At 36.5% G+C, this 23,362-nt stretch overlaps 1 protein-coding gene across 3 annotated transcripts in view; it reads right to left on the bottom strand.

Annotated features, from left to right (window-relative positions):
- Window positions 1-23,362, bottom strand: part of GPC6 (glypican 6) — an 818,259-nt gene that overhangs the window by 7,673 nt on the left and 787,224 nt on the right. For all 3 annotated transcript variants that reach the window (XM_039337642.1, XM_039337643.1, XM_039337644.1), the window contains 2 exons: window positions 5,879-6,015; window positions 1,007-1,182 (listed from right to left, as the gene is read on the bottom strand). In XM_039337642.1, coding sequence (XP_039193576.1) covers window positions 1,007-1,182; window positions 5,879-6,015 — 313 coding nt within the window. The remainder of the gene's footprint in view (window positions 1-1,006; window positions 1,183-5,878; window positions 6,016-23,362) is intronic.

Genomic DNA, 23,362 nt, shown 5'->3' with positions numbered 1-23,362 from the left:
CAAAACTGGGCAAATACTATTCTCGCTGCTGTCAATACATGTAGTATTAAATATTCATTTTCTTTTCCATAATTAGTTCCTGAGGGGAGGACCTCTCTTGTATAGCAGATTTCACATTACACATGTGTGTATATCCACACACCCTTCCTGTCTTTTTGTAAGAGGGACACAATCTCTTGCTCCCTGAAAGGGATCTGTGCAGTTGGGTACCAATTCTTATCTTCTGATTTAGACAAGGGTGGTGGTGCTGCCAACTCGGTGGTGCCTTAAGTGGGCATCTTACTGGAGGTTTTCAAAAAGAGGTTGGACTACCATTTGACTGGGAGTGGTATAAGACTCCTGTCTTGAGCAGGGGGGTTGGACTTGAAGACCTCCAATTCCTTTCCAGCTCTATGATTCTATGATTTAATCTAGGAGCAGAGCAGCTTGAGGGTCTCCAGCCTCTGCCCATTATAGGGTAGAAACTTTCTAAGTGGTTTTATTTACACTGTAGGACCTTCTACTGCTAGACATGGAAGACCTCAGCCTGTGAAAACTCATATAACCACTGACAGTAAAAATAAGGCTGGATAGATCTCTACCATTTGATTCACGTGTATAAGGCTGCTCTTTATAAGTTAAAGAAAAAGCAGCAGTTTCAAGACCACACAGAGTCTTCAAAACACCTTTTCCAGCTCTCAGCTTCCACTCTGTGATTGCTGAAAAATTATCAGTGTGTTTCCTCTTCATTCAAAAGTGGAAAACAAATTCAATAGTATTGTAAGCCCTGAAGTTGGCTGTACCCTGAATGGAATAACATGGAAAAACCTGGTTCCCACCTCCATTTATGATATGACCTTACTTACTCTGCCCAAATGCCTATCCACAGAGGTGTCTAACCACCAAAAGCAATTACAACAATGGATAGAGGAAGAAGACAGCCATTAACTTCAGTGCAGATTGCTACTAGTGTTAGAAGTCAGAAAGCAAGGTTGCAGCAGAGAAGATTGCCTACATAATGTCTTACTTGTGTCCTGAAAGTTTACATCATTTCCATTGTATGCATTTTTTAGTTTGTTGGTCATTACTCTAAGAGCCATGATTTGTTGTCTTATGTAAGTATCAGGCCGGGTGATGTCCACATCAACCTCAGGATTATTTATCTGATTGGTGAGTCCATCATTCATGATCTCAGGTAGATATCTGTACAACAGAATGGAGAATTAAGACACATCATTGTAATGATTACACTTTCATGGCATTATTCATTGAGACAAGGACATTTATCCATGACACATCTTTTGTGATAAATATGCTTATAGGATCATTCACTCATTCTACGGTGTCTTATGTTTCGTGGAGGGGTGTCTTCCTAGAATGGATGCAAACAAGTAGTTCTCTTTTCAAACAAACAAACAAACAAATCACTGTATTTCCTGAGTAACCATGGCTCAAAATTTGAACATTCCTAAATGGCCTGATTTACCATGGGAAATAGATGAGAGAGAATATTTTCATGTAATACCTGTTTATGTTTTAAAGAAATGATTTACAGTTATTTATACTGGGATGTAATGTATACTGAATTAACACTGTTAACTTTGCATAAAAGAAACATATAATTCCATGCAAAAAAATCAGCATGACTTATTGCTGTGCTCTTCTTTACGTCCTTCTGTTGGAATAACCAGGAATTAAAAGCTCTAGGTTTTATTCAGAGTATGTAAATGAAACTCAAATAAACGAACCTTGAGTATTTATCTGAGAGCTACTGATTTCAGTAAGAATTAAGTAAATAAATTTGGAAAGTAATTCTCTGGTCAGTGGAACAACATCTGACTTAAAAGACAAATCAGAAAATAACATCCTCTTTTTTCTGTATCCATTCCTATGACCAGTTCCTAATATAATATCCAAAAATCCAGACAAAGCATGATAGTGATTTGGCACAATATATGCCATGAGGGATTGTGAATTTGATACACCAATCAGGACAAGCCCTAAAAGAAGTATATCCCCCAATGGAAAGATATATATATATTTAAAATGCAGCCATCAACAAAGGGACTAGGATTACAGAATTACAGAACTATAGAATAACAGAGTTGGAAAAGACCTTGGAGGTCTCCTAGTCTAGCCCCCTGCTCAGGCAAGAGACTCTGTACCTTTCAGACAAATGGAAGGATATTGAATGTTTCTCCTCCCACATTTCCCCTCTGTCCAGACAACCTTGCCTGACTCTATTGGAGATTTTGACAACCAGTCCCCTTAAGCTTGGTTACTAGATTTCCTTTCCAATTAGAACGTTAAAAAAAATGTTGGAATATTTTTATATATTTGCAATAAGGAAGGATAGAAATGCTGGATCCTGCCAGTAGCTGATTCCTGTCAACATAAACAAAGGAATATATATATACGTAGTAAAAACTATGTAAAGGAAAATAATATATCTTATGTACAGGTACTCCTTGACGTACGGCCACAATTGACCCCAAAATTTCTATTGTTAAGTGAGACATTTGTTAAGTGAATTTTGCCCCATTTTATGACCTTTCTGGCCCCAGTTAAATGATTCACTGCAGTTGTTAAGTTAGTGACACAGTTGTTAAGTAAATCTGGCTTCCCCATTGACTTTGCTTGTCAGAAGATCACAAAATGCGGATCACTGTCATAAATATGAATCAGTTGCCAAGCGTCTAAATTTTGATCACATGACCTCCGGAATGCTGCAATGGTCATTAAGTGTGAAAAATGGTCATAAGTCACTTTTTTCAATGCCTTTGTAACTTTGAACGGTCATTAAATGAACTGTTGTAAGTCAAGGATTACCTGCATAGAAAAACACACATATTGGAAGCATAAAATGCCCATTGTTTAGCTTCAGATAAAGAGACCCCTGCCTAATCATAAATAAGGACGTTTGCCATAACTTTAAGATAAGATACTTGTGGGATTCAGCCAGTTCGCACCACTTCAGCAGAACCGGTAGCTAATTTTTTGTTGCCTAGGCCCAGAAAGACTGGAGTTCCTTATGAATATGCAATTCTACAGGTGTATTGGGCTGTTGAGTGTATTTAGGGTACAGGATGCATGCAGACTGTTAGAAAACTAACAGATTTATCAAGACCATTTGATTTGCACACCTTAAAGTGGGGTCTATGACAGCTGACTGCGGCCAACTTGCCATGGCCAACTCACCATAGCCAACTTGCCGCAGGATAACTTGCTGCAGGACAAGAGTTACACTAATATCAAAGAAATGGTGGAACAGAATCATTAAAGAAAGGATGCAAAATGAGGAAAGAAGGAAATGTGAATGACAAAAATTAAAATATTTTTTTATTTATTTTAAATAATTCAATAGAATTGTTAAATTGTCCTGCAGCGAGTTGTCCCACAGCAAGTTGGCCATGGTGAGTTGGCTGCGGAAAGGTGGCCACAACTTGCTGTGGAAAGTTGTCCCATTCCATTTAAAATGTGCTCCAGAATGCACTGAGAATGCAGTGATGGGCCTGAAAAAATGGTCAGAAATTTAGAAATGATGAGCATAACAGAGCATAATCTAAGACCAGTACTTTCTGGGACTACAATTTTATAGCAAAAGTAAAAAATGACTAATGATCCATAGATCCATATTGTTAACTGTGTTCTTCAAAAGTGCATATAGTTTTTTAAATAGATATTTTATTAAGTTTTTATAATTACAAATCTTTAGTGCTTAATAAACAATGTGTTGTCTGGGTTCACATATTTAACATTAATAGTAATACAACTTCCATTTCTACTCTCTACTCCATTTTTCCAGCCACTTATAGAAATTATCCCATGTTTGGAAATATTCTGTATCTTCTTCCCCTTTCATTTTCAGTGTAAGCCTATCCATTTCCGCACAATCTAAAATTTTCCTGATTATATCTTCTTCTAATGGTGTTTCTTTGTTTTTCCAATCCTTGCTGCTGTTAATACATGTAATATTAAGTATATACATTTTTTATCATACTTCTCTGTAATTATACCTAAAAGAAATAATTCTGGCTTAAAATCTACATGTTTTCTTAACATTTTCTGTAACCACATGTGCATTTTTGACTAATTTTTTTTTGCTTTAGGGTATGTGCACCAAAGTTGATAGTATGTGCCTGGCTTTTGCCTACATTTCCAACAATTGCTAGACATGTTTTTAAACATTTTTACTAATCTTGCAGGCAGTATATGCCATCTATAAATCATTTTATATAGGTTTTCTTTATAATTAGCTGCCCTCATTATTTTATAGTTTCTTTCCCACAAGTTTTGCCATTTTTCTAATTTTACATTGTGCCCAAAATTTTTTGCCCAAGTTATCATTGTTTCTTTAACTTATTCATCTTCCATCTTGAGGCTTAACAAAAATTTATAGAGTTTCTTGATCAATTTTTCATTGATAACAATAGTATCTGGCCAAACACTGTTTGATCTTTATAGAAAACATATGTTTTAGCTTCTTTTTTGTATCTCATTTGCATTTGCAAGTGTGGCCACCATGATAGCTCAATATCCTGTTCTTCCAGTTCTTGTTTAGTTTGTAATTTTCCATCAGTATCCAAAATGTCTTTGTATGATACAAGTTTCTCATAGTTGATTAAATTTGGGTGCACAAACGCTTCCATTGTCGAGATCCATGCTAGCATTTTCATATATTTTTTCATTTTTATCTTTTCCCATGTCAAAAGCAAGGCATTTCTTATATAATTATTTTGAAAGTATTTATGCATTTTATTCTTCCCATACCATAGAAAGGCTTGCCATCCAAGTTGTAGGTCATGTCCTTCTAGGTATAGTAGTCTTTTGTGTCTAAGGGCTATCCATTCTTTTAGCCATGTTAATGCAGCTGCTTGATAGTATAGAACCCAGTCTGGTAGCCCAAATCCTCCGTTTTCTTTTGCTTCTTGTAGCAATTTCAGTCTTATTCTGGCTTTTTTCCATTGCCAGATAAATTTGAAAATCAATGCATTTAACTAATCAAAAAAAATGTCTCTAATGCATATAGGTTTTTAGGGGGGGGGAAAGCATTGAGAAGCTTCATCTTCTTTTGGTATCTTTTTTAACAACCCTCTCCTTTTTGTCTGACAGGTTAAAGTAACAAATTTGGCAAGCCTTCTCAGCATAGGCCTATAGTAATCTTTTCCTTTTACTCTTCATTCACACATACATACGCACACAGAGGAATTTAACCCAACATGTTTTTTAAAAGATGTAAGTTATAAGTTGTAAGGAGACATAAGCCACCTAGAGGTATTTGATAATGAGATGGGTGGCATATACATTTAATAAATACAATATGCAAGGTTTTTTTTACAAATCATATACCGTATATTCCAGTGCATAAGGCGACCCGGCGTATAAGATGACCCCCAACTTCGGTGCCGAGTCGCATGCCTAGAAAGTCATCTTATACGCTGGAAACTACCGTTATTTCCGGCGTATAAGACGACCCCTGACTCCAGCGCCGATTTTAACGCTTGTGAAAGTCGTCTTATATGCCAGAAAGTACGGTACTCATAATGTTATAAATTTATTATGGGTTTTGGCATAGGTTCTTACACTGATACTATCTATAGAATAGAATAGAATAGAATAGAATAGAATAGAATAGAATAGAATTCTTTATTGGCCAAGTGTGATTGGACACACAAGGAATTTGTCCCCAATAATACGGAACTTCTGGCATTTGCATGTATTTTTTCAAAGTATTCCAATTACAATGGAGAGAGAGACATTTTCATTAGTTCTGGAGAAAGAATGCCAGTGTTCTTTGTATTCATTTGACAGAGAGTAACAAAGCAGAGGAAAACCTTCTATACCCTACATGGGAGTTTCACTTGTAAATATTATTTTCATGGGCTTTTTTCTCACTTACTTAGCTTTGGTGTGTCCATTCCAACAGTCCTCTTCATTAGACATGCCACCAGTCACTGCTTCTTCCTTGCAGATGGTGTAGGGTAATGTAGACCAGAACTTTTTGGAAAGCTTTAGTTTTTCTTTAATGTCAGTTACCTAATCGTAAGACAAAGGGAAGGTATTTGGTTAAAACACGGTAGAGCCTGTTTCTGAAAAATATTCTTGTGGCGGTAACAAAGAAAGAACTCAATAAACATAGTGTATCTGATCCTTGTCAGGATCAAGTTACAGGATCCTGGATCCTTGAATGACATATCCCAGTGTCTCAGCTGCAACAACCCAGGATATGCTAGGCTGGCTGGATCCTGGCTGATGGAGCCTACAGTGACAATCATATGCTTTGAAATGTGGGAATGTTAGCAAACTGATCCAAACAGATGTTGCCTTTGGGGACATGCGGCTGCTTAATAGTTTGGAGAAGGAAGAACTATGTCTTCACTGGTCCTTTCTGGGCTGACTGGTGAAACAATGATTTTCACAGCATGTGGAAAACCAGATAACCAGTGGGGGAATAAGAAAGAGTTAGTAAGATAACCTTTATTGTCATTTTTTACTGCAGGCACCCTGGCACAAATTAAAAATGAAATTCTGTTGCCTTCTCTCAAAAGTGTACACATACATAACACACATATAAACATGCTATATACAACATATTTATATACCTACACTCTTACATATAAATACATATAAATATTAATCACTGTCCATCTTGAATACCTAGTGGAAAAAGGAAGCTTGAGAGTTCACAAACTTAATGTTGTATGGAACAAAACTGTGACTGAATCTGGATGTTCTGCTTTGGATACTGTTATGTTTTCCGTTCGTTGGCAATTGATGAAGACACATGGTAAAAACAACAAGCTCTTTATTACTTTTCTCCTACAACCAAGCAAACATCAAAAGGCACACAGGCCTTTTATAGTGCCTGAAACCAGGACAGTGTGAACCAATAGGAACTGACCATTTTCACGCCTTGCGCATGTGCACAAGGCTGGTGCCCTCTGTCTGATCCCGGGTAGCTTTTGGATTGCCCGGGACCACTTGCAACAATTCTGAGCCTGTTTTCAGCTCTTGCAGGCTCAGGACACAACACCCCTCCCCCCTAGATGAAACACACCTGGCTTACACACAGGTGCATTGTGCAATGCAGGGAGAGTGGAACACAGATGCATTATTCAAATGCAAGGAGAGTGGAAATACTCGGATTCAACACTTGTGAAATTCATGGTATCCCACTCAGGCTGGATGGAGGCATCATTGGCCACCAAAACTGTACATCTCCCTACATATACTCTAAAAACATCTAAAAACATGTAGCAACTCCTGAGCAGTGACTGTGACTTCACATTGTCACCTCTACGAGGCAGCATTTTTGCTCTTATTCTTTCTAGAAATGGATTTAAGTTACCATTGTGAAGTTACCACATCCATACCTCCTCTAATAACTCTAGAATCAAGCTATTAGAAGGGCCTCAGTATCTTTTTAATGCATATCTTTTAATGCATATCATTGCTGATTCTCATCTATCTTTTCACTTGCGAGACACAATAAGACACAAATAAAAATCATGGAAGATCAAGATCTTTGCACAGACCTGCCAGGTATATTTACTGGGTCTATCTGCATTAAATCCAGTGATTAATGCAGTAATTCGTAAGTTGCCTTACTTATTATTACTGATGTTTCTGTAATACCTAATGAGAACCAGTTTGGTCTAGTGATTAATGCATCAGACTAGAAAAATCAGGCGAGAATTCTAGTCCTGACCTAGACGTGAAAGCTGGTTGGGTAACTTTGGGTCTATCATTTTCTCTCAGCCCAACCCACCTCATGGGGTTCTTTTTGTGGGTAAAATAGGAGGATGAAGGAGGATTACAGTACGTAATGTTCGCTGCCTTAAGTTACTTATAAAGTAATGAAGGTGAGATGAAAAGCTAATATATAAATATATAGAACTTCATCATTAGGTATTTCTGGGACTGCTGGATAATGGTCTGCATGTAAAGCCCATCATGAAGACAGAAACATAGATAGCAGAAATAAAAAAAAACAACAGAAACATCTGGGAAGAATTAGATTTTAAATCCTAACTATATCTGACTAACTATAATAATATTAAATAATTCCAGTATAAAAATATGTTACTGTACTCTTCTTTTCTGCTATTCCAAGTCTTTTGCGTGCGCGCACGTGTGTGTGTGTGTGTGTGTGTGTGTGTGTGTGTGTGTGTGTGTATCCATGTGATATTTCAAGAATTGTTACTGGTCCTTTCATGTATGACAAGACTTTTGACTTTCTTGTCCTCTAGATGGCAATATTGACTAATGCTTTCTTTTCCCACTCCTTGGGACACACAACTCCATGCAAAATATATCCTAAATAAAATTGTAGATTATTCTGTTGAATAAAAAACTGACAGGACTGATATTTTAAAACTTGAAACTGACAGGCTGCTATTTTAATGAGGTCTGCCAGAGCCAAGGTTAACCAAAACCTTCGTTCATTACAAAATGTTAAGACCTCAATTCACAGCAAGTGAAGGAAGAACATTACGCCTAGTGATATCTTGACAGGGTTCTAGAAATTGCATGGTGAATGTGTTTTGCAAACTCATGCCTTTTGAATTTTTCAAAGTATAACTTTAAACAAATTTCATTTTATTTATTTTTAAAGAAAATAATAACACAGCATGGATAATTCTTTGTCCGAACAAATGAGTATTGCATTATAGCGGTTACAATAACATTAAACAAACATTTATTCTAAAGGGGCTTTTGTTATTTAAAAAATTGAAATGAAATACAAACAACACAATATACATTTTAAATTGATAGTAATCTTGTACTTTAGTTAAGAGCTCTGATGTGGAAGCAATTAGCTCACTAATATCAATTAGGGTATTAACACAGTAAGAGCCATATTGGCCCAGATCAAAGACAGACTGAGTCAATTTTTCTGTTCCTACAGCAGCCATCCAAATACCTCTGAGAAAAGTTTGATAATCAGGATATCATTGTAGGAATGCTCTTATGCTAAGAACTCTTGCTTATACTTAGTTCTTCTTGGGTATGCATGTGTACGTACATACATACATACATCTCACACAGCTCCCAATAAATTCCATTTAAAGGAACAAAGCTCTTAGCTATGTTTACACTCCTGGAATTGTCTCTGCAACTAGTATGCAAATAGCATGGCAATGTTCTGATTCTATGAGACAGAAAACTATGGTTAGACCTGGAATTAATATGTTTGTTTTGTTTGGATTCTGCTCATTTGGCATGTACATTTTAAAAATATTTTAAGATTTTTTTTTTTTAAATTGTAAACTGACTGAACAAATCATATGACAGTATAAGTGTTCCTTCATTAATGACTACTTGATCAGTGACCATTTGAACTTGCAACAGCACTGAACAAGTGGTACCCTGTTTTCCCTGAAAGTAAGGCCTGTCCCAAAAATAAGCCCTAGCTTGATTTTTGGGGGGTGGACCTAATATAAGCCCTACCCCAAAAATAAGCCCTAGTTTCGGGGTGAGGCACAAACTTAAAAATCAAGCGAGGGCGGGGGTGTGGGTGTGGATCTGCCCCATGAACCCCACACCCACTTATCTTTCAGCCAGGCAGCCAGGCCTACATTTCTCAGTCAGGCCTGCATTTCTGGAAAGGCCACTGCAGCCGAGAACCGAGCTATGGATTGAATCCATAACTCAGTACTCAGCTGCAGAGACCTTCTGGAAAGGCCTGATTATGAAATGTAGGCCAGAATGCAGCTGCAGAATGAAGCTGCTCCTTCGGCTACAGAAGAAGTGGACTGGCTGGGCAGGGCTGTCGGTGCAGGCGGTGTTGTCCTGTGTTGTGGCAATTAAAGGTGGGTATAGCAAGTATATCATATCTGGAATGCAAAATCCAGACAAGCCCTGGATAGGAGATTCAGATAGATAAGATGTTTCTTGCTGCAATATTTAGACAATGGAATCGTGGGCAACCAGGAGCTATTTGTTACAAAGACTCTTCTCTGTCAGTATAAACACTATGTTTCCACTGATCTCCAAGGTTGCATGTCACAGCTTGCTGGAAAATCAGAGTAAGGCACAATCAGCGCTGGAAGATTTCCTGAAATCCTCTGATTGGCCCTTTTGAGAAAAAAGATCTGTTGCTCGACAGAGCTTTGGGTTGGAGCATTGTGACTTTTCTCATGAACTTCACACGTCTTATAACACAAATACTTCCTTTAGGCATGAATTTTTAGACTGGGGAGACATTTTACTACTGAAACAGAAGTTCCTATTCTTGCATCCTGATTACAGTATTATTTTTATGTTGTTTTTGATGATATTTTAAGTTTTATGATATAAACCCTGGGTGTCCAACTTTTCACTTGACTATGCCTCATTGAGTAAAGAGGAATTGTTTTGGGCTGCATATAAAACATATAAAATAGTTAATGTATATAAATAAGATAATAATGTTAAAAGTTTATGATCTCGTAGAGCCGCATTACTAACTGTCCAGGGCCACATGTGGCCCATGGGCCACAAATGGACACACCTGATATAAACTGTCAGGATTCATTTTACACCCAGGATTCCTTTTCCTTTTCCTGGAGACTTACTTTACAAACACTAGAGAAGAGTATTAAAAAGTTCAGTTGTAAATCTCAGTCAAGAACATCCAAAGCATTCTGTACAATACATACTTTATTACAGTTGAATATAAAAATGGTGGCAGAAACACAATAGCATCTTAAAGAAGAAAAGCTGGGAGCTTTTTCTGTACCACTTCAAGACAAAAACACTAATCTTTTCAATAAAGTAAAAGCAAATAAGTACTCAGGTAAATAGAATCCACAGAATGCAGTAGTCAGTTCCCATACCTCATTTAATCGCAGCAATACAATTCTCCATCATTTCAGCACTTTAAAAATGATTTTTTAAAAAAATCCTAGGTAAATAACAATTATTAAAAGATGTGATGTTCATAGGTACAGAGCCGGGTTCATAAAGGCATTTTTATAGATTAATACATCAAAATTTTGATGAATGCCAGTGTGCACGTATAAATGTTGAAAATGCAAGACAAATTTTCTGGATATTCTTCCAAACTAAAAAACAGTGACAGACATCTAATGTGATTGTCAATATTCGTTAGTGTCAGACTGAAATGTGGAAAAATAGGTATTTATTTTTGGTCATTCTTGAAATTCATTTGAGATTATCAGCATTCAGATGTGAATACTAACATTCACAAAATATAATGGTTGATATATCTCCAGCTGAACTGCTTAGGGACCAAAAAGGAAAATAAGCATAAGGGATGTTGTCAATTATGCTCAATATTAGGTTAGGGAGCAGACACAGAATAGTCTATAGGGCTAGAGGCAGAATTTATGTAGTATTCCCTTAGTTGTTTAGACTTAGAAACTAAGCCTCAAAATAAAATAACTATAGGGTAAATTAGCCTCTCTTGGTTCTTCAAGTCACTTAAACTGTTTTAGAGATTAAGAAGGACTAGGAATAACATCAGGATTATGAATTCCTGATGGGACTACCACAAATAATATGGACACTTCTGTCAGGCATTTTTTCAAGGGCTGGTTGCTAAGAACACATGCAAAAAGGGGAGCTACCTACCGTCACTATCTTCATAGTTCTTGATGGACACTGTTTCACTAATAGTGAAGGAACACCACCATGCTGCATTTTCTTAATTGTACTGCCTTTTCACCACTTCAGTAATATTTTCCTAATTTGTCTCCTTCAGAAGGAATCAGTATACACCCCCCCCCCATTTATGGATTTAGATTTGGAGAAGGTGACTTCCACTCCTGCCCTGTCACTGAACCCATGCATCTCAAATTGCTCCAGTGGAAGCATTATGGAGGATCTGGGCTGGATTTGCTCTCTAAATGGCCTGCACACTTAAAAAGTTGCATTCTGGTACCCATAACACTGTTTTCTTTGGGGTAAGCAATATACCAAGTGCAGAAACTGTAAGGCAAAGAAATTAAAGAAGGATATAAATATATTGGAGCATCATGCTTCAATTTTGACCTTGATTAATGAGTTTTGGGTAAGTTGCAAGACACTCTATTAATTGTTGTAAATTGGAATTGCTAGGTAGAAGTTTTAAGTAATTATATGTTCTGCATTTACAGTATATTGGATTTATTATTTATTTAGGTATTATCCCATGTGATCTTTCTCAAATTATATCAAATGTGAATAAGAAAGAGGTTTCTATAGATATTGATATAGTAGGTGAAACTCTTTTGCCCTTTGGAATAGAGTAAATATTCTAAAAATGAATCTAATTTCCAGGATTCTTTAAATTATGCATCAAATTTCCATACACATATCTGGAAATTTTTTTAGAAATCACAATACATTGTTCTCTAAATTTCTGTGAGTTTTTGTTTTGTCACAAAAATATCATTGAAAAAATTGCAATTATCAGTTAAAGATGGAGGTTTTGTCTCTCTGAATCCTGAATTATATCCAAATTGTACCATTATGCATATTTATTGACTGGTATCAATTTTTGGGATGACTTCATTCAATATTGTCCTTCTTGGGGTTTTATGTTTTGGAATATTTGCTGGTAGAACCTTTGGTTAACTGAACTGTTTGGTGCTCATAATATAATAGATTTAAATATAAGATCTATCACTGTTATATCAGGCTGAATGATGTGGATACTGAACATGCTGGAAAATAGAATATAATTCTTGTTCTCATGTTTATATGATGTTATGGAATAAATCAGACCTTAAAATGAATTAAAAGCAAGTTTTATAGAAACTTGGAGGGATGGTGCTATTTTTGCTTAAGACCAATTATTGAATGATTTTTTGCAATATTAAAGGGGCATTTGTCATTAGTCTTTTGCCATCTACTGACAATATTGGCAACACAGCATATGTTGATATCTTGATTTGGACCAGAAGCACTTTCAGCTTCAAAGTGACCTAAATTATTAGAAATGATTGCAAAATCTTGAGACTAAAAATTCCAAAATTTATCTTTATAAATACTTATTGATATCAATATGCAGATATTAAACACTAAATGGAATAAGGAATTGGCTATTCCCATTTTATCTAAAGACTGTCATAACCTCTGTATCAAAACATTTAATGCATTCTTTAACACTGAAAAGGTAAATTTATCAGCCCAGTTATTCAATTCACTGAAGGTCTAATATTATGTGTGAACTATGAAGGGATTGTTATAAATGTAAACTATAGTGAAAAATGATAATCCTTTACTGAAAATCTTGTGTACAATTCAAAATAGAATGCATAATTTATTTATATATTACCTGCATGAACTACATATATATGGAAATGCACAAGATACTCTCATTGATGTATAATTTATTTTTCCTTTTTTTCTGTTTATTTAAGGGCAAAAAGTAAAAGGGAGAGGAGAGGAAATTTAGAAAGAAATTTAATTAAATATATATGCATTGGAACCATTTCCACATCTTTCTATTTTTGCAAATCATTCTTGCTTCCAATGTAGCTGTATATTAGTTCATAAATTTTTGTTCTTTAAATAGCTGCATATCTTAAAATTTCTCCATCCATGTTCCTATCTTTAGGAAACACTATGTAAAGCTAGCCAAATTCATCTACTTACTTCATTTTTGCCATACTAACATTATTTACAAATATTTTCTGTTCTCAGCATCTTCTGCACACAAACAAAAGTTATGTCCACTGTTCCATTTTCACTACAAATATTGCTTACATATTTACCTATAAATAACGGTCACAGAATCATAGCATATTCTTATATTTTTAGTCCATGACCAGTGATGAATGGTTTGCTAAGGACTCAATTTGTTCTCACAAATGCTTTACTTCCTTTATATATTATATTTATCACATATAGGAGCCAATTTCATATTTATACAAAACTTTTTATAACTCTTGCATATTGATTTTATTGTATGCCTTTTCTAAGTTCATTCTCACAGTTGTACATTTCTCAATAATCTTCTGAAGATAAAAAAATTCAAGTTTGCAAATTTCCTGATCAGGGAATTGCTGTACTTCCCCAGTTTTTTTCCATCTTGTATACTTTTGATAATAATTCTCTGAACATGTTCTAGGCATATTTAACAATCTTATCGTTCTTTGATTTTTGCATTCATTCTAGTTACTCCTCCTATTGTAAAGGGAAACAATAATAACATTCTTCCAATTGTCAAGCACAAAGGCAACTTTCATGTACACATTCACAAGTTGCATAGTGACTCTGTAAACAAACCCTTTTAACACATCTCCAGTTATACCACCTATACTTTACAGTCAACATTCTCAATTTGTTAAAAGCGTTCATGGCTTTTTAAACCAACTTTTTCTTGGATATTAATACATATAGCATCACTTACTGATATACTTTCTCATGAAGGCCGTACTTCCCTCTGCTTAGGCACAGAGGTAGCATCTACTAAAATACCCATTATATAACCAATGGTGATTGAAACTCAGAGGTCTAGTTGTCAGTAATTTTGCTACTATGATTATAGTACTGCTCTTCTTTTATAGGATCAATACTCAATAACCATTAAGGAGGTAGTATAATTTTGACTTCTGGTCCTGCGTCATAATCACACGGCTGAGGGATTGTGGGGCTCCACACCCCAAGGCTGATTTCACCCTGTCGGGGACCCTAAATGGATCTAAAGTCACCCTGGAGAGGCGGCAAAGAAGGAGCCTCCCCGATGATCGTGGAATGATGGTGGTTGATCTGTTTGATCTGGGGGAAGTCCTCCAAACTAACAGGAGAAAGGCTAGCCACACCTCGGTGACTAGCCCAAGCCGAAGTCCAAAAGCACTAGCCAGAACAATGATGAATAGCATGCTTGGAACTGGGTGAGAATATTGATCTTCTCTCTTTTATTTTATAACTGATTTCCTGGAAAAGATAAGAACCAAAAAATCTTCCGAAAGTGAGAAGGGAGGGGACCACACCCCAACCCTTCCATAGATGGAAGTGGCGATTTAATTTTTATGGGAGACAGAAATATATTGAAAGGAAGTTAATAATACTACAGTCTCGATAAATCTGAAAATTATGAAAACTGTTAAGATTTCACATCTGAAAGAGTATTGATGAAAATACAAGAAAATAATTCTTTATTTTAAAAGTTGGAAAATGAATAGCTACTGAAATCTAGTGGAGGATTAGTGCATAGAACAGTAGCTGCATTGATTCAAAAATTGTCAAGATGCCCAGAAATAAAGAACAACATGTTCCTTTGAACCTCAGTGACTTCTAGCTAAATAGAGAACAGCTGGGAACAGAGGAAAGAAAATATACTGGGCCACCTACTACAGAATGATAACTATATTTGTTTTAAAAATCTGCTGACCTTCTGGGATTATAAACACTTACTGAGCTGTGATTTCTAAGCTCAAGAATTGTTTGCAGAGAAAGAAAAACCTTTAATTTTGACTAATCTTCTAGGGGGGAATTTACTGGAAAGCTCTTTGGTGGTTAAACATTCTGGAGTACAATTTTAGCTGGTTGATAACTGTAAAACGCCTGAATAGAAGAACTGTTATATAATACTGCTTTTAGTGGTGCTTTGACAATTGGAAACACATTGGATTATAAAAACCATATATAAAGATAAGAACTACACAAGATTTGGCTGTTTGGACTTTAAGCTGGTTTGACAAGGCTAATCACAGAGACTATGTTACCAGTGAAAGACTATCTGGAGGGGGGAGATAAAATGGATGTTGCATACCTATCTAAAAGTGGCAGGAAACCACACCTAATACCTCATTCTGAAGGCTCCAGCCTGGAACATCAGAGATCTGCAGGAGCAATACTCCAAGAGAAGGCAAATATTTTCTAGGAGGAAACATATGCAATGCTGTGATAGAATCAAATGACAATGGTTTCAAACCATTATGCGATTAAAAACAACTTTGATGACATAAATGAGCACATCTCTAGCCTAAACTTACAATTAAAAATCTCTCATAAAACGATGACAAAGAATGAACAAACACACCACATAACAGAGCATAAACTAGAGGACAGTGACCCAAAGAGGGAAGCTACAAATGAAAAGAACCACAGCTTAATACAAACAAAAGAAAACTTGCAAGATTTTGCCACAACAATGGAAATGGAAAAGATATTTTATTTTTCAGGGCTTCAAAATAAACTTGAAGGTAGGAAAGAAGACCTAACAAAATGGATTATACAGCAGCCAAGAGAATCATTAGAGTTTGGGAGACAAAAAAACACACATCCTACTTAACTTGGCTTTTCTATTCCCAACAACATTCACAAAAATACAGGAAGAAGCTCTTGGCAAGCTGAACACACTGACTTGGAAAGCTACTTGGCAAAAGAAGGCTAGAGTTAAATTTAAGATATTTGATTAGACTTACCAGATGGAGTAGTATATGATTAAACATTTATTTGAATATGGGTAAAAGAATAAATTATGAATATAAAGGGGCCCTACAGTAAGAGGGATAAGATATACAAGTAGTATAGTATTTTTTATAATATATAAAATGTAAATGTAAATGGTGTATGTGAACAAAAGGTTTGGATATTTAAAGCTAACTAATTTTGAGAAAATTATGACCGATAAGAATGGTTTGAAATTAAGAGGAAATTAAGCTTAAATAAGAATCTTGAAAACAGGACATATAGTGACTTAATAAGATGACTTTTATAAATACAATTGAAACATAAACTGATCAGAAAAGATGTTATATGCTGATGTTACTGTTATTTGTATAAACACAAGAAAAATGTTTATATCCAATCTTGTATGTATCAAAAATATTAAGAACTATATTTGTTTAATGTTGACAAAAGGAGAATACAATTATTCTTTGTCTTTTAGGAAAATTATTCCAATGCTGTTACATTATGTTGGCTGTCATGCTTTTGCAATGCTGCCAGTCCCAGGAGGAGTTGAAGATTATACATACACACACACACACAATCTAAGTTGGTGTTTACCAAGTAGTATATGATCATACAAAATTATCTAATCAATGATCAAAAGAATAAAAGAGTTGGACAGCAGAGTGCATTGCAAAAACATAGCATAATAAACATCTACTTAAAATTATATGGAACATTCTAATGATATAGCTATAACATAACTCACCCCAAATTTATTCTTTGTCACAGCAGATCTAATTCTATACCAATGTGTTTGCATGCTTTAATAGCTGTGACACAACATTTAGCTAAATTATATGCTTATTGTCTGATAAGAAAAAAAACCAATATAAAGCATATCTGATTATCATGGCTGATTGCGATTTGGACTTTGAGCAACAGAATTTTTGCCAACAGGAAGAGGAAAATGTGAGTACTTATCATGCCTGACAGTAATATTAGCTCAGATCTGTGCTTTAACAAACCCTGGACCATGAGGTATGATGCTCTTCTCTTAAGCTTGGAAGTCAAATCTGATGTGAACCTCAGCTAATGCTCACCAAGAAAAAAAAAAGTGCTCTGAGAACACAAAATGCTTCTTGATGCTTGATAGGCTGGATCAGTGCTTTTTTTCTAAAAAAAAAAAAAGGTGCCGGAACTCACACACATCATACAACCCGCCTTGCCTACCCTACAAGGTTCCATCCAAAAAAGGTGCCGGAACTCCGTTCTGGGCATTCTATGAGAAAAAAAAGCCCTGGACTGGATGGTTAGTCTTGGGGAAACACCGACTCTGGTTGGCCTTTAAACTGGGCTGCTTCACCTGACACCATTGAGTTACAGCTGTGAAATGTTTTGATTTTTATTTCACTTTTCCACCAACGATAATTGAAATTTATTTGCAAGTAACAACTGAGATATATGACTATTTGGCAACAGTTAGCATTTTCGTAATGGTAAATGTACAAACATTATAAAGAATATAAAATGCAGAATATAAGAAATACTAGGAAGATGGGTCTCCTGTTGTACATGCTTTAAATCACTGTAATCGGTTTGAAGGCTACCTAGAAAACTAGGTAACTGAACAACAGTGTTTAAAATGTCTCTCTCTCTCTATATAAAAAACAGATTTTTGAACACATTTGGTTTGTTATGAGTATTGATAAATTTGGAAAAGTGTGACTTCTGAAGAATAAATATGTTTTCATTTGCATATTAGACTGTGAATCCCCAAGAAAATTATTTCACATGTGAATCAAACAATGATTGATTCCAGAAATTATTGGCCAACTGTCAGATTTATAGAGTTAGAAGGGATCATGGAGATCTTCTTTAAGACTAGCTTTATCCCATTCCAGACAACTGGCTGTCCAACCTTTGTTTGAAACATTCAGTGAAACATTTGCTTGAAATCATCATGCTCAACTCCAGCTGTTCTATTGCTTAATAGCTCTTATCATCAGAATTATCTTGCTTCTAGTTTGATTCTCCTTCTATAAAGCTTCCCCCTATTATGCATGAAGACAAATATACGTGTCCCAGGATAATATTACAGGATCTAATCTCTCTACCAGAGTGTGTGCTTTGGGCTTTGAGAATAGCCCAAAGTACACACTCTGCTAGAGAGAATTTCCCTGAAGATGGGCTCCAGTACAAGTCTGAAAGCTTGGAAGACTAGATCTCTGGTTCCAGTGACCGACTCAGATTGGATTCTGCTTTTCCCTACAAATTCTTGGACTGTAACAAGAATAAATCCATATCCTCTTCCCCACAAAGACCTTCAAGTATTGGAAGACTTCTATCATATCTCCCCCCAGTCTTCTCTTCTTCAGGCTAAACATATACGGTTCCTTTAAGTGTTCCTTCATGAGATTTACCTCCAAGAACCTCTGTAGCTTGTCTTTTGAAGCATTAGCCTCTCTCTGTCAGTTTGTGCAAATCTTATTTTTTCTCCCCACAACTAACACATTTACGAAAATGTTGAAAAACACTGGGCCTAGGTCACAATCATGAAGTACTCTTCTGCATATCTCCCTCCATGTAGACATAGATCTATTAAGGACTGCATGATGAGTCAAATGATCATGCCACCAACAAATCTAGCTAGAAGTGGGACTTTCCATCCCATATTGTTTCATTTAACCAGAAAGGAAATAATCAACTTTTTCAAATGATTTAATGAAGCCTAAGGACATGACATCCACATTTGCCATTTTCTGTTGGTTTCTGCTGCTGACATTGGCAAACTCCATTCTAGATAAAAAGTTGGATCAGCAGCACAAAGCCATTGGTATATCTAAGACTTGAAAAGACAACTTCTGGAATGTATGCATCTCTAATGGTTTTCTACAGTCCTGGAAGCTCACTCGCCAAGCTAGATTTCTGTTCCAAAGGCTATTGTGTGTTTTGTTTAATGAAATGAAGAACTAAATAGCTGGATTAAACTTCTGACTATTCTATAATAACCTCTTTAGAACCATGTAACAGGGCAAAAAATGTCAGTCTTGCTCTTATCCAGTAATCTTGATTGGTCATTACTACCTTCTCTATGGCTTTAAAACCCTCCTTCCCTCTAAAAGGAAGTACAAACTTCCATCAGGGAATGGTCGCCATGCTTGTGTTAGTGGCTTTCTTTAGATTTAGACTCAAACTCTTCATCTAAACTTCTCTTGTCAGAACATCAACATTTCCCTGAAGAGAACCTTCAGAGTCACTCATCTGATATTTCCATAATCAAAACCTGGGTGGAATCATAAATTAGGAAAAAGAATCTAAAGGTTAAAGTTCAGTGATCTTCTAGTCCAGCCACCCATTGAAAATTAAAGGGCTGGGCTAGTAACTGGGCGACCATGGCTTCTAGTCTTCCTTTAGGCAGAGAAGTCAACTACTGTAAGTGGTTTTAGGCTGGTCAAAGTAGGAGTAGGGAACCCCATTTTCAGTTATACAAATAAAAACAGAATATAATCTGATAAATACATAATTCCAAAACAGTCTAAAATGTGGCACAAACAGTAGGAAACCCCAGGTCCTTAAGGAACTAGATCAGGGGTGTCAAACTCGCAACATCACATGACGTGTTGTGATGTGTCGTGACTTTTTTTTCATTGCCAGCAATGGGGTGGACGTGGTTTTGCTATGATGCATCTGGCCTGTGGGCTGGCAGTTTGACACTTGGCACCCCTGAACTAGATAATAACTGATATAGACATCCAAGTGATTAACTATGTTTAACTATAATTCACATCCTATAATATTTTTAGTCACCAAAAAGGCACTTTAGCCTGTGAATACCTGTAATTAATCTTTGCCTAAGACATGTGCTGTCAGACCTGTCACAGCAGCTCATAGATTATTTGTCCATCAATGCCAAAGGCATCCTAGAGAGAACACTTAATAACCAAACCCTGTAGTGAACAACCAAGTCAAACTTTTCAAACCAGGCAGAGAATTGGGGGCTGGGTCTTCATAAATACAGAAGGGCATTTTTAAACCTTTGGTTGTACTAGTCTCCTGACACAACGAGGGTCTTTAAATGGACCTGGAAGGAGGAAGCCAAGCAAGATGATATCGTAGGATGTAAAGATAGGAGATCTTAAAGATCATTAATCCAACTCCTTCCAGTGGAGAAATCTACAGATTTACAGACCTCTGTCAGATGGCCATCAAACTTGCTGAAATAACCTCCAATGAGAGGGAATCCATCACCCTCTTCATATGCTGTTGAATAACTCTTTTACTATTAAGAATTCCTTCCTAATTATCCAATCTACTTTCTTCTATTTCAATCCCTTCTTTTGTAACTGTGAACACCTGAAGGCAGGACAAGCACCTGAAGGCAGGACAAGAAGCAACGGGTGGAAACTAACCAAGGAGAGAAGCAACCTAGGACTAAGGAGAAACTTCCTGACAGTGAGAACAATTAATCAGTGGAACAACCTGCCTCCAGAAGCAGTAAATGCTCCAACACTGGAAGTTTTTAAGAAGAGACTGGACAGCCATTTGTCCGAAATGGTGTAGGGTTTCCTGCCTGAGCAGGGGGTTGGACTAGATGACCTCCAAGGTCCCTTCCAACTTTACTACTATTACTATTACTTCTATGTTTATAAATGCTTTATAAATACAGTTCAGACACCTGGACACAACATACCAGAAGACTTTGTTTCCCTTCAGAACAGATCTACATCTGCGTAGGTCTATTACGCAATGGACTCGCTCCCTTTAAGTGTAGAGGTGGGAAAGTGGAGAGAATGCAATGTCATCAGATTAAGAAATGAAATGTCAGGATGGCAGTCACAATCATGCAATCAAAGCCCCACACCTTTTAAACATGTATCACGATAAACACTCCTGCCTGACTTCCAAATACCACCAATGCAGCAAAACAGCTGCACCCGAGTCACGGGACCCTGTGAAAAAGGAACACGTTCATTGTGTAGCTAGCCTGTTAATTCTCTTCTCTTCTGGGAATGTGAGAAAATTTTGGGAGGAAAAGACAACCGTAGGCAATCACGTCCAAGTGTAAGTGAAACGCATGAAAACTTAAAAATCTCATTATCCAAACTGACCAGGAACTAGGTTTTTCCCCCTTGCAAATTAATAAGTGCCTCTGCCAGATGGCAGTTGATGTGGCGAGAACACTGGAGATGTTTCTAGTAGGAAATGCAAGGGTTGTTTTTTTTTTCCATACATAAAAGCAGCAATCAAGAGGATGCACTTTGATAATTCTGGCACAAGAAGTTGTGCTAATTGTAGGCCTATATCTGAACCAGTTCTTTCCCTTTTCCCATCAGATATTCTGGCAGAGATAATAGATGCAGTGAGTTTGACAGCCTTCTACAGCTTAGCAACCATTGGCGAGGGTGAGAATGATTTCTCAAGATGGGTAGAGGGACTAAATGACATGATTCACATTCAACCAAGGGGGGGAAAAAAAGATAAACCGTTCATTAGTGAAATTTATAACCTTCCCAAGTCCTTCCAATTTTAGTTGTGATTCTCCTTCTCAACTCATTAAAATGTGGCTGGTGACCAAGGAGTTGCCTGTGACCCTAAACCTCTTTTATTCATTTTTCAGAAGATCCCCAGAACCATATCACTAAAATTTGGCACCAATCTGATTTCCTTTGGATAATTTTACAGCACTTGGAAACAGGAACATGCCAAGAAATTTCGAGAGGGTGAAAAAGAATCAAGAAAATTGGACTTGGCCCATGTACGTGACATTATTCCACTGACTTTCGTACCAATGACATTGAAAATGATATGTCTTGTTTAGAAAAAAATTGGATAGTGCCTTACTCCACCCTATAAATTTGGGCATGGGTTATAGGAAAAGAAAAAGGAACCTGATCTAAGACACCTAGTTTTGGCAGTGCAACAGTGAAGTCATTTACTTCCTTCTGCACAATGATCTTAGCACTGCATTTTCTGGTTTAATAAAAGTATACGAAGAAACCACAATGTGGAAAGGATATTTCTAACGTTCTTTTTTTAAAGAAATGATAATAATAAAAAAGAACATTCATTTGTGGAACAAGAGTTCTGGATCTATTCACCTAGTTTCTCCCATCTTGCTATCCAGTTATTAGCATGGTGATGGAAGTTACAAGCAGTCCTTGACTTATGATTGGTTGCTTAGCAGACACCCAAAAGCAACCTACAAACTAATTTCAAAGTTACAATAGCTACATCCCTTGTAGTCACATGATCGTGTTTTTGACCAGTTGGCAATTGGCTCACCTTTATGGCTATATGCAGTATCCAGACTCACGTGACCATGATTTTCAACATTTTTTGCCAATTTCCGGTGTTTACTTCCAGTTTTGTAAGAAATGAGCTGAGGTTGAGCTAGAGGGCAGGTCTAAATGTGTCATCAGTTTGGAGTCACTGGGGTGGGGGGGAGCTGGACTTAGGTCTCTTGTAGATGTGCAATTACTCCAAACTAATGATGCATTTAACCCTGCCCTTCAGCTCAACCTGCTCATCTTCTACAAGCAAAAAAAGCCCAATGAATAAAATTGATCCTCTTAATGACTGCTGCAAAATGGTATGGTAACCCACTTAACTGCAATGATTTATGATCATAATCCCAGGCTCAATTATGATGGCAAACTGAGGACTATTTGTACTGACAAACTGAGAACCAGCTGGCATAGTTCTAATCCCATTTTAGTCATGAAAGATGGCTGGGTGACTTTGAGCTAGTTGCTCTCTCAGCCCAACCCATCTCATTGGGCTATTGTCATGGGGAAAATAGAAGGCAGAACATCCTATATGCTGCCATGAGTTGTATAAAATAAAGACAGGATATAAATCTATGGTAATAGATTCCATAAGGCCTTCTCCCAGATAACTGAGGATTTGATTGCAACCTAAATGTTTAAATTTCTTTTGATTGCATTCCCCAGAGGCACACTGCTAATGTGATAAACAGTAGGTCTCTGAGATATTTCTGCATACTCAGTGTTGCAGCAATAATTTTTAATACTGCAGAGAGAAATGATCATTGTTC

This window comes from Crotalus tigris, unplaced genomic scaffold, assembly GCF_016545835.1.
Source record: "Crotalus tigris isolate CLP2741 ecotype Arizona unplaced genomic scaffold, ASM1654583v1 scf7180000017685.4511686, whole genome shotgun sequence".
Lineage (NCBI taxonomy): Eukaryota > Metazoa > Chordata > Lepidosauria > Squamata > Viperidae > Crotalus > Crotalus tigris.
This window is presented reverse-complemented; position numbering and strand designations above follow the sequence as displayed.